Source organism: Merops nubicus, unplaced genomic scaffold (genome assembly GCF_000691845.1).
Source record: "Merops nubicus isolate BGI_N331 unplaced genomic scaffold, ASM69184v1 scaffold5188, whole genome shotgun sequence".
Taxonomy (NCBI): domain Eukaryota; kingdom Metazoa; phylum Chordata; class Aves; order Coraciiformes; family Meropidae; genus Merops; species Merops nubicus.
The window spans coordinates 74,427-87,322 of NW_008624988.1; the positions used below are offsets into that span (position 1 = coordinate 74,427).

General features: G+C 41.2%; 1 protein-coding gene across 1 annotated transcript in view; it reads right to left on the minus strand.

The window, feature by feature from the left end:
- Positions 1–5,677, minus strand: part of AGPAT4 (1-acylglycerol-3-phosphate O-acyltransferase 4) — a 64,164-nt gene extending 58,487 nt beyond the window's left edge. Inside the window, exon 1 of the mRNA XM_008945513.1 lies at positions 5,499–5,677. Within this exon, the coding sequence (XP_008943761.1) occupies positions 5,499–5,676 (178 nt within the window). The 5' untranslated portion in view covers position 5,677. The remainder of the gene's footprint in view (positions 1–5,498) is intronic.
- Positions 5,678–12,896: the final 7,219 nt, after the last annotated feature.

A 12,896-nucleotide genomic window follows, 5' to 3' on the forward strand; every position in this document is an offset into this window, starting at 1 on the left:
CTAGAAGAAGACTCAGACCCCAGAACGAAGCAAGCAAGAGCTGGAGAACACACCAATATAAGCTGCAGTGAACTCCACATCTTGAAAGATATAATCTATTGATCTCTCAGCATTACTTTGTGAAAAAACACTGATACATTTTGTTTACTAACAGACATGATTTCAGCTCTTTGCTACATCTCCACTGACAAGCACAACTCAGTGATACCTATACTAAGGACACTGTGGCATGATTTGAAGAACAGCAGACTGCTCCTCTGAAGTGTAAGATGGAGACAGAAGGAAATGCAGGGAGAAGAAAGCCCTGCCTCCTCAGGGCCCTCTTGCTTCCCATCTACTCAACTACACTAGAGAATTCTCTCTGCCCCAGCACAACCTTGGTACAAACAACAAGCAAAATGGACAAGGGTTCATTTGAACTTCAGATGGGCAGTGGGTTGCACATAGGAAAAGGAAATAATCTTGAGGAATTAATATGGCCCAAAGAGTACCACAGAGCCTGATTTGGAATACCCAGTTGTAGCTTTGCAAAGTCTGTAGTTGTATGTGGAAGGAATTAGCTTTATTGTCTCGTAACAGCCATCCAAGATGATGAACTTGAAGTAGTTCTCAGTTTCATCTGACTTTGTTTCTAGAAAGCTCAGTGATAAGAATCATTTTCCATCTTTGTTTTGCTGTGACTCTTTTGATGCAAAATGGGCCTTCTCTGAGAGATTTACAAACTGCAGCCCACGAAGTGTAACTTTACCCAGAGGTGTAATAACACCCCTTTCATAGCACAAGAATAGGTATTAGTACTACTATAATTTATTTATGAAGGCAGATTAGAAGGCAAGTCGTTTGCTTTTAAAGCTCTTATGCACCTGCCCACTCAAGCGTGCCATTGTTGGCCGACCTTTTGTTTATGCAAAGTTCATCTTGTGCAGAGGTACAGCAGAAGGCCACTTGGCCACTCATTCTGGGAGCACAAGCTGGATCTCAGCACAAGGAGAAGCTAATTTTCCCCCAACACAGCAGCAGCAAGAGGATGAGGTATCAACCATCGTTCCACTCAGTCAAATACCTTCCAGAGTAAATAACCCTAGGACACCGAAGAAGCCACTTGTCCTGTATGTGTATGTCCCATTCTCATGGTCTTGGCACACAGCAGAATTATGTCCCAAATAGCCCACAGGACCCCAACTCTGCACTGCACCAGCCTACCAAGCACAAAATGGTTCAGGAAGTACAAACCACTTTCACACTGCCCCAGCAAGCTACACAGCCATGGGCACACATGGTACTAATACCCAAAATGTGTTCCCTCTGTGTGTTTGGCCACCTTTACAAGGTAGCGTAGAAAAGCCATGCAGAACTTTTAAGATGGTTTGCTGCCCTCAGACCAGGAGGAGGAAGATGTATTCCCACCTCTTCCAGTTCAGGCACAAACAGCGTTCATGAGAACTGTGATACATTCCACACTAAGTGCTTCCTTCCTTGGCATACATCTTGACTTTCAGTCTCTTGGAAAGAGACCGAGTACAAGATGTCCCTAAATTATTTAAAAATAAAAAGTAAGATTGATTGCTTGCTCAACCTTTGTTCTAATGCCATCTTTCAAGCACACTTATCTTTAAACTTTTTATCATTACCACCTTGTTAAAGTTTGCAGTATTCAGTTTCCTCATTAGAGGTGCACTCTGTGGAGTTCAGTATTAAGGAGTTTAGCAGGGTTGTCATTTTACAAAATGGGGATTAATAGGCAGCTGAACTAGTCAGTTAATACGTACCTGAAGCCAGAAGATATTTTCTGAAACTTAGAAGCCCAAAGGCTTTTTTTTGTTGTTGTTGGTTGGTGTTTGTTTTGTTTCTTTAAACTTGAAACACAACAGGGGGTGTGTAACCCTTACTAGTCTTTCTGCTCATTTCAAGACCAACACAGACAGAAGTCTGTTCTTTTCAAGTTGAATGTCCACTCTCTGCAACTAACACTCTTCAGTAAAGCTTGAGACATACAGAGGAAGGAGGACTAGAATTAAACATACCCATGTAGGTAGCTGTCAAATGGGATACCGGGATCAAACAAGAAGTGTTTATTCATAGTAAAACATGAAAAGTATCTTGGGAGATATAAGAGCAACCCAAACTGCAATTTGGTGAACGGCTAACACACCCTTCGGGACCAGAAGACTTGAGCTGAACAAGCCTTCCAATCTCCTATTAAAGAACATTTATCCAATTCAAAATTCATAAAAAGCCATCACAGAAAAAACTGGCAGTTTATCAGAACCAATATTTTTTTGTTTGCAATGCTGCAATTAGCAAGTTGCTAATACATAATGAAGCAGGCTAAACTCACCCTACCTGACCAAACCAGGATTCACAACTAGTTTGAAGAAAGACAACTTCTCAACTTCAATTATTGAAGGTAACTCGTTGTGTGCTATTTTACCTGCTCTGCTCCATTAAAGGCAAGTTGTTGCTCTAGCTACTTTTCACTGCAAACTCAAACTGAAAATCAAGTTTCTACCTCTTCTCTAACTTGCACTGATGAAGAGAAGTTTGAAGTCTTGGCTTTAGCCTGATGGATTGTCAATAGTTACGGTGAGAAGCTGTAGTTCTACTGCCATATTCGCAGTAGAGAAGAGTTTAGTGGTTGCCTTGGCAGTGCTAGGTTTATGGCTAGACTAAATGACGATCATAAGGGATTTTTCCAACTTAAATGATTCCATGAATAATTTTACTTGAGCTAATCTGGCTTGATTCAAGCGAACAGGCAACCAACCCAAACTCAAGTTGGACCACTGAAGTGAGGACCAGTCATTAATCACAATAGCAGTTTAGCTTCCCACACACCATATGAGAGCAGACATTGCACATGAAGAAGTGAGAATATTCTGTTCTTATATTACAAAGGAGATAGAAGAAAAGAAGTAGAAAAAAAAAACCTCCACCACTACTTGAAAAAAACTTTCCCAAAGAGCACAGTGTCAAAGATTAAATGCTCCCCCCTGATCTGATGGAATCACGTGTCTCTGATTTTGACATCAAGTGGAAACCGGTGGAAAATGCAAGATCTAAAGACGCTACTGCTCTCATTCCATTCTTAAGTTAAACCACACCTACTCTATTTCACTCTTTGGTTGATTTTGTGACTAAGGCTGTACCAGCCACTCAAAGCAACATGATGCTTGTCACCACTGCAAAGCACATGCCTCTTTACATTGTCCAAGGCTAAGCTTCATTGCCTCAAACTGTAGGCTGTTCCTATGACTTTCAGACCCTTACAAACCCAGCAAGTTATTTATTAGTCAGCACACCAAAGGCCCTAAAAGGCATTATCTTACATCTACACTACTACAAAAACATATCCATTTTGATTAATTGGTCTACTGTACTCTTCGTATCTTCCAGACACCTTTTAAAATAAACTATCATTTTCCCTTTTTCAAATATCACTCAGATATGGGTGACTCATATCAAATGCTAGCTTGCTCTTTTTTAAAGGTACAATAACTTTAAGTTATCATTACGTTTGTTCTAAGCATGACTGGGCAAAAATTTCACAACGCAACCTTTTCCAGTGGCATCAACACTGAAGACTGGATCGGTAACCCTGAGTAGAAAGCCATCTGCCCAATCAAGGAAAAACATGGAGTATTACTCACTCTTACACAGTGCCTACCCCCAGTATAGATGAGACTAGATCAAGGGCAGCTAAAGGATTCAGTATGGAGATTCTACAGTAGCTGATGTTTCTGCACAAAGTAGCCAAAGGAAGAATGGGGCAGAGCTGCAATAATAATAATAATATGCCTATATATATACACCTGTATACAACTGTACACTATCTTCTACAGTCCATGGCTTTGAACATATACTGTGCTACCAGGCAAAGGACAAAAACCTGGCCATATTTGTGCCACAGTTCACACATATAAATGAACAGTACTTGCAAACTCACTACTTCAGGGACATGGACACAGAGCAAAAATGAAATTTCTCAGCAGGACCATCCCCTCTTTATTACAGAAATAATATAACAGCACCCCCAATTCATCTGGGCATATACATGCTGATGCAGCTTTGAAATGTAAGTCAAATGTATGTTTAAAAAATGCTTTGAATAGTTGCACATCAGAGACACTGATGAGAGATAAATAATCCCCAGTGGCCTGCAATTTGAAACATGCAGCAGATTTTTTCCCTCTAGGAGTTTGTTATGAATACTAACAATGCTTTCCTTTTTTAGGTTCCTAGTGACATAACAGGTGATCTGAAGGAAACTATTTTGCTGCATTTCTAAAACACAATTCTTGAACACTGTGCTGGAGGACTGTTTTCCCCATTAGGAAACCGCCTATAACACACAAAGCATTGACAGTGACATCACACTTGCATCATCTTTAGGAAGCCTCAAAAGGCAAGTACTTTGCAGCAATTTCATTTTTAGAAAGTACTTTTGAGTTTCAGAAAGGGCCAAGAAAATCTTTCTGGAAGGTGGACACATTTGACAGCACAGTCCCAACTACTGAACACATGAGCCTATTTTTCAAACAGCTACACATTCTGTGTAGAATGCTCTCTGCTGTAAATTGAGAACAATTATGTGGAAGTCAGAAGTTGCACTGCAATAAACAGGTGCTGAAACTGCAGTCCTAACTCTTTAAAAACAATGTGTAAGCAGACAGATAATATCAAGAAAACTATATACACTCTGATAATCCACTGTTGACAGGTGAAGATTCTACCAACTTCCTACTAACAAAGAAGAAATGAACAGATACACGTTCAATTCATTCCACTGGAATTACCTGTTTAGTCAAGTGTCAGTGAATTGTCATGTCTCCCAGCAGTTACAAAGGTCTAGTCTTTCTACAAGTAATATCCTGAGCTTATGCTCCCATCTCTCCCAGCAAACAAAAATAACTGCAAGCCCTGCTTCTTTCAGTACATTATAACTATGTGCATATATTGGACAGATAAACATGCAGCTTAAGGCCTGAAATGCCTATTGAAAGAAACAGTTTACAACTGGCTTAAGAAAGAAGAGCACGGAATCAAAGATTTTTCCTTTTTTTACCATTATTTCCCAATCCTGAACAGGATTCACACCTGCAACACTTAAATCAAGATCATAAACATGGTCATGGATGATAAAAAGATTGAAAGCATGATTGGAAGTGACTTGTTAACACCGTAAGCCTACAGACAATGCAGCTCAGCAAGTTCAGCTATTACTTGGTCAATACTTCGCATTTGGCTTAATGGAACATGATGGATAGCCAAACGAGAGGCAGTGTTTCAACATCCTGAGTCAAGCAAGTATCCAAATACAAAAAAAGCAAAACATTTCAGATTCAACAAAGCATACACCTACCTCTTCACACAAATGCAAGTGCTGTAGGAAGCAGCAATGACCTTTATACAGCTTACTTTGAAATCTGTTTCAGAACTTTTCTACCAATTCCCTCAAGACAAAATATGAAAATGTTTTAAAAAACAAAATGAAATCTTACGGCTTGAAATGCAGTAAGCCAGCCTGCAGTTGATCCTCCTGAACAGTTGCTTGTTGATTGGCCAAAGTATAAGCGTAAAGAGTTGAATGAAGTTAATGATCAGTCCTGACACAATAAATATGTAGCAGATCAGAAGGTGGCAAATGAATTGAGACTTCAGAAAGCCAACGATGTCCATGATTTGCTGAGAAAGCAAGAGGGTACCTTCAGATTCAAAATTCAGAAGACAACCTGCAAAACCAAATATCAGCAGTTACTGAGTGCATTTATTTCTATAAACAGACTGTTAATACAGACTTCCTGGTTTACACTTAAATACACTAAATACGCTAAAATTAAAGTTAATTGTATTGTAGAAAAAGCCCTGGTGACAATATTTGCAAAAGTAAGCACGGAAGGAAGATATCATATTTCTGAATCAATTTACATTTGGCTTTGGAAACAAATTCTCACATTTCAGTCCTAATTCTGCAAAACCCATGAGCATTCCATGGACTACAGTATTCCTCTATCAGGTCTTTATTGATAAAATACGAGCAAAACAATCCCCTTATATTTTGATTTGAATTGTCCATACTTCATAAGACACATACTGTGGCCTCCGCCATCTTCAAGAGCAGCTCCAAAGTAAACACAAGTTTTAGGGCTTTATGTTAGAAGTTGTGCCTTCCTCTACTACAGGCTATGCCAGCCATGCTCCCCAACCAAGAGATAGCAGCAGCCCCTTAGTTCTAGCTTTATTGGCTTGTTCCCTTGTCACATTCAAACAGCAGTTGATTTTGGCTAACAAAAGCTTTGGAAAGGACTGTTCAACCTTAGTAGCTGCACATTCAGAGGAAGCAACCCCTGCCCAGTATTCTGGCTTACCCAATATCATACTGACCTCCCCTCACCATCACTACCACCAATGCTAGTCCCATCTGTTAGGACAAAATACATGAGGAAATGACCTGTCAGTAAACAACACTCCAGTATTTTGAATACAGTTAAGCAGGAGGTGCTGCCATTCTGTTCCATTCCTCTTTCTCCCTCTGAGGTGTAGGACAGAGAACTGCCCAGGGAGGAAGCCCGAGACAGAATTTCTGAATGTGCCAGTCATAAGCAATAACAAATCAGCAGCTGTCAGCATCCCAGGGAATTAACTGCTGAAAAAAAACTTTATTCCTATCCTTTTAGTTTATGTGAGACCCCATTATGTGAGGCACCGAGTCTAGATGAGTGTCCTGAAACATTTGTTTTACTGCCCTTGCTGACGATTCTTACCACAGCAAAGAGCACACACAAGAATTGCTGCAAAGTGATGGGAAGTTATTTAGCCTGGTTTTCTGCCACAAAGAAGATAAAAAAAAAATTAAGAACAAGAATCTGTATTGTTATATAATTTACACAAAGAATTTATGGCAGTCCCAAGCCTATTATTAGCAGACAAAATGTGCCCTTTGTGTATCCCAGACTTTGTTCCCTTTCTCTTGCTGTACTATTCAGTACCAAAGCAGACACCATCTGTAGCTCAGAATGGCAGAGCAGGCCTCTGTTCATTGTACTAACTACTGTCATGACACTTGTGAAAAGCTTTTCCAGCTTTAACCAACCCTCCTATTAAAGCCATATTTGTGAGGGTGGCAGACAACTTATTAGCATGGGCCTTGACCAAAGGCTTTGTTTTTGTAGAAGGCTAAGTAGGGTGAGAAACGTTGTCCAGTAGGAACCATTCATGCCTCAGCACCTCCATCATACACACTACAAAGACAGAGACAAACACTTTAACAAAACAATCAAAAAAAGGCAAACCCCAGTTTTGAATAGGTTTACACTGAAAGATACAAGATTTCACTTCCCTAATGCAGACTACCTTACTTCACCAAGTAGCACGATTAGATCACTTCTTTAAAATAATCAAGAGTGGAAGCAGCCAGCTACTTACAAGTGGATGGTTTAAGGCTGTGCAGTGTCCAAAACACTGATGACTGGGTTTATCCTACTGTCCTCAGCTAAAACTGATCAAAAAGTTTTTTGTGCTAGATGGCCTGTTTAATTCCATCCCACAGCATCACTCTAATCTAATGTAATTCCCAGAGATCAGTTAAGGGAATAGATCCAGAAAATCCCACACACAAAGTAAGTAGTCAGTGCTTTACCCTTACAATGGAGACCTGAAAATTCACTATTTGATATAAACAACAGAAACTTACAGTAGCCAGCTGTTGGTCGTACACTTGGTGACAAGAAAAAAAATCACCAGATCATTAGTCCACCAATTCAGGTTTGGTTTTTCTTTTTTCGTTCTAGTAGTTGTTAAGCTGTGTTAAAATGTTATGTTTATGTGGAACATTTACTTCACACTGCATCTTTAGAACAAAACTTTACAGAATCAAAATAAACAAAGATGAGATGACCTTGATAAAACAAAATTACTGTCTTACAATTTTATGAAGCCACAACGGAATGTTTGAAAGCAATTTAGTCCTCACGTTAATACCCGAGTCATCACATTTCAATTCTGTGAAGCTAAGACATGTTCTAATGGCAAACTAAATCTACCTAATCAGTACTACTAAAACGCACTTAACCTAACTTGATTGTAAAAGGAACAAGAAATTAGAGTCACTGCTTAAACTTTGCTTTCCTAAAAAGGAGAGAGACTAAAGAGATTTAATTGCTCTTCTGATTAAATGCAAGCTGTTTTCCCTACAAAATTTGCAGCCCAACTATTGCACACAGAGTGCTAGCCAAGTGTTTTGTTTCTCAGACACAACCTCATTCTTCTAAGATTTTTACAAATATTACAATTTTTGGACCTTTTTCATTACCCAGACTCCAAGAAAGACAGTTTATTCTTGGTGCAAGCAACAAAAACATAGAAACTTATTTTCAAGAAAGAATTCTGAGCTTATGAAAGAAGTCTAGACACTTGCTTTTTAAGAGTCACAGGAATTTGCTTTTTGTCTTACAAAAGTTCCTCATGGGTAACATCAATGTAACACCAGTTTAAGTGATAAAAGAATCAGGTCTTTAATTCTTAATCCATGAGGCTGGTTTAATAAATTACACTGATTTCCTTACAGATAATGGTTGAAAATTATAGCAATCTTTTGAAAACAAAAGGACCAATCAATGCATTTTCTCAGAAGCTATTAAGATGGGAGAGCTGCCAAGAAGCTCTCTTCTATCAAACACTCCTTAAAACAAATTAGGAGAAAACAGCCAGCCAGAGCATCAAAAACAGATAGTGACATTCTAACAGTTTTGCTTTGGATATAAAACAAAAGACTCAAACCTCAAATGTGTGTCTAGGGAGCAAGTCAACAAGCATCTATTCATGTGACTAAGACATCAGAGGATCAGGTTTAAAAGCAAGCTCCACGACTATTCATTCTACCTCTTTTTTGCCTCCAAGTTACATTCTTTGGCAAGATCCACTGTTTTCTAGTTCAACTACTCTCAGGATTTCCTTTTGCTTAGAAAGGCTGACCAGGAGGACACAGGATTGATATGCAAGGTGAGCACCTCTCACCCAGCACAGGCTGCTGCCAATTAATAATGCTATTCCATACATCAAAGTCTGTAAGAGTTTTGAGACTACAGCTAGTGATCTTGTAAAGACTGTAACTGCTTGCACTTCTACAGAAAGCACAAGAATGAAGCAAAGAACAGCCACCCACCTTGTCCAATTTATCTAATAAATTGAAGTGCTGGGGTTTAAACCCCCATCCCTGAACGAGGGGTGGCATATATATGATGCCCACAACCAGGCAAGGAAGACCCTCCTGACTGGTTTTCACCCAGGGTCTGGCTAGCCTTGGGTGGGAACTGATTAGGGGATCACCACCAGGTGCCCTCACCTTCACTATTAACATCTTGTCCTGCCTCCAAGTTAATCATGTAAGAGCTGGATCTGCTTGTAGTGGTGTTGAGAACCCGACCTACACAGTGGATGTGCTCTGTAGGTTTTCCAGTTATTGGCAAGGCTTCCCCAACTGCCTACAGCAGGTAGAGTTCCCCAGCAACAACAGGACAAGATGAAGGACAGGAAGAGAATTATGAGGCTTTGTCTCAGGAATTACTAGATGACTGGGATCAGGCTGATAGCCCGGCCTACTCCTTCCCCCATGGCCTGGTTTTGGAATCTACTTGCTCCCTTCTTTGCTGCGTTATGTGTTGTGAGTGAATATATTGGTCTATTCATTCTTCCAGTGGTGGGCCACCTTGAATCTCTTGCATATGATCTAAGACCAGAGGGATGAATCTGGCTCATGTATTGCCCATTAATTAGAATACCCTTCCTAACTGGGCAAGCAGTCAGCAAAAGATAAAAAGAGCTCTTAGAGTGTGGAACACAACATGGAACCTATCTGACGGCATCTAGACTAAGCTAATATTGTCCATGCTTACAAATAGAGGCAAGATAGCACTGTACCCAGTTATTCTCAGAACAGCATGTTTCAAGCCTACACAAAGGTTTTCACTTATGTCTACTCTTTGATTAAGTCCTTAAATGCTTTTCTTCAAGTTCAGAACAACTACGTAGTGCCTCTAAGTGACTTTCAGTTGCCACCAGAACGGCACAGATAGCAGCAATGTATTTCATATCAGAATCCATTTTAATGATGCTTCTACATATGAATTATGCTTTGTGCTCTTCTGTTTCTGTCAGTGAGCATCAAAAGCTAGCAAAAGTGAGGTTGCGCCCATGTATGCATTTGCCTTCAAGGAGAATGGATCTGTACTTGCCCCCCCCCCAGAAAAAAACAACCAACCCAAATCTGGACAAAGAATTAGCCACGTATTTACCTGATGCTTAATTAGGATTTGAACCACTCCCATCTCCCCCAAAGGCAACTGCTAGAGCATTACGTCCACTGTTGGATTTACATGGCATGAATTTTTTAATGGGGGGGAGGGGCTGCAGGGATGGCTTCTGTAAGAAGACACCAAGAGCTGCCCCTCACATCAGACAGAGCCAGTTCCAGCCAGGTCCAGAAGGGACTCAGCACTGCCCAAAATGGAACCCGTCAGTGACACTGGTGGCACCTCTGTGACAACATATTTAAGAAAGGGTAAAAAATGCTTCACAGCAGCTGTGAGTGAGGAGTGAAAAAAGCATGACATAAACAGCCATGCATACACCAAGGTCAGTGAAGGAGAGGAAGGAGGTGCTCCAGGCACTGGAGCAGTTATTCTCTTGCAGCCTGTGGTGAAGGCCATGGTGAAGTATCGTCCCACCACAGACCACAGAGGACCATGGTGGAACAGATAACCACCCTGCAGCCCACAGAGGACCCCATGATGCAGCTGGTGCCCTGAAGGGAGATGCAGCCCATGGAGGGAAGCCCACTCAGAAGCAGGTTTTCTTGCAGGAACTGCAGCCTGTGCAGAACCCAGGCAGGAGAAGACTGTTCCTGAAGAACCGTACCCTGCAGGAGGGACCCCAGTGGGAGCAGGGGAACAGCATGAGGAATAAGAGGCAGCAGAGAGGAGCTTTTACAATGGTTGCTGATAGCAAGACTTATTCCCTTTCCCCTGTGCCACTCAGGGTACAGCAAAGGTGGGGAGGCAGAACAGTCAGGAGTCAAGTCGAACCTGGGAAGAAGGAGCTTGGGGAGAAGGTGGTTTTAGTTGAGCACTTCTTAAGTCCTTCCCCCACAGTTAAGGGAACTTAAGAATGGGTTTAGGTTTTCTGGAGGAGTCATGCATTACTGAACCACATATTTTGTAACACACACCACTACAAAGGAGAGAGATCAGTCAGTTTGGCGGTTTCAAAGCTGAAGAACGAGTACCATCTACCAGCAAGTTTTAGGATCTTCAATCTATAAACTTGCAATAAAATGGAATTTTTATTTATTTTCTACTGAGCACAGAGGTAATTGACATAGCAGGGCACAAAATGAAGAAGCAAAAGTAACCCAGGACTTTTTGCAATGTTTACCATATCATACTGCTTTCCCCTTCCCCTTTTACAATTTCTTCCTGCTGTGATGTAACGCAGAGCAAGGCAGGGATGAAAACTCTGCCTGCCTGCCAGGACACCAGCTCTCCATCTGTGTGTGCATACCCTCTGCTTGTAAAATGCACAGCATAGCTGCTCTGAGCCCTCACAGCCTCAATGCTTGTCCCCTCACCATGGAGAAAGGAAGGTGTGTACACAGTGAGGCAAGGGGGACAACGGGAGAGGCATGCATCCTCTGGGGAGCGCTGGGAAAATCAAGGAGATGCTGCCCGGGTTCTGGTGAGAAGCAGTTCAGTCTTGCTCCCTATTTCAGGAGCACAAAATATTCTGTGAAGAGGGGGCTAAAATGGAAGCTGTAGGGAGCTGGGCTTCAATACAAGGTAATACAGAACTCCTTGGAGGTGCAATGTTTAGTGACTGCAGGGCCTGATGCCGAGGGGGACATTTATTTGTAGAGGGTAAACCCCTTGAAGTTAAGTACTTATGTTCCAAGCTCCTAGAGAGATCCTCAAAACATATGCTGGGGTGAAGTACAGCAGTTATCTCAGGTACAGAACACCAAATCCACAAAAATAGCAGTGGAAGGCAAGTTCTTTCCAGCATGCCAAGAGTTGCTCTTCAGCTGTTTCCCACCCAAATTTCTGTCTTAATACATTTACATAGACATATATATATGCGCGTTTCTCAAAAGCACAATTCACTTGCTGGGGAAAAATAGAAGAAAGAGTTGCATTAAGATATTTAAGATCTGGAGGAGTCTATCAGAGTTCAGTTCTGGGGATCACAGAGTCCCTCTGTTTCCTCTTTTACTTTATCTGGGTTCATTAAGTTACCTGTGCTGCCAAGAAGGGCAACATAACAAACACAAGTCAAATTTAGAGACTGAGCAAGCAGAGCAGGACTCAACAGCAAACAAAAATTTAGAAGAGAGTACACTGAGAATCTAAGCAGAATGTGTGCTATGCTGTCACACAGATATAAACAACCTGGACAGTTCCTCAAAAATAACTGGGGTGAACAACAGTAAAGAGTCCAGGTCAAGCAACTATATCATGTGCTCACAGACAGTTTAACACTTGCTCTCACTGGCAACATTAAGTGCTTAGTCAAAGGTAACCAGGCCCACACATTAGTGTCATCAGCACTCTCCTCTGTATATTAAAAAAAAAATCCTCCCCCAAATGTGTTTCTACAAAGTCATTTCACTGGATGATCTGACTTGCTGCAAAAGTACAGGTGGCTTACCAAATAACAGAACCTGAATGTCTGCAGCACACTAAACCTCAAATAAGTATGGATGGTTTTGTGGTTTTGATACATGAAATTGTTTACAGAACAGTCATGGACCCTTTGAGGTACAGAGATCAGAGTCTGGCTAGTTAAGCCATTGGTCCTCAATGCACAGTCAGGGAGAAATCTTTCGGTGGTGGGATTCACACCATCACTCC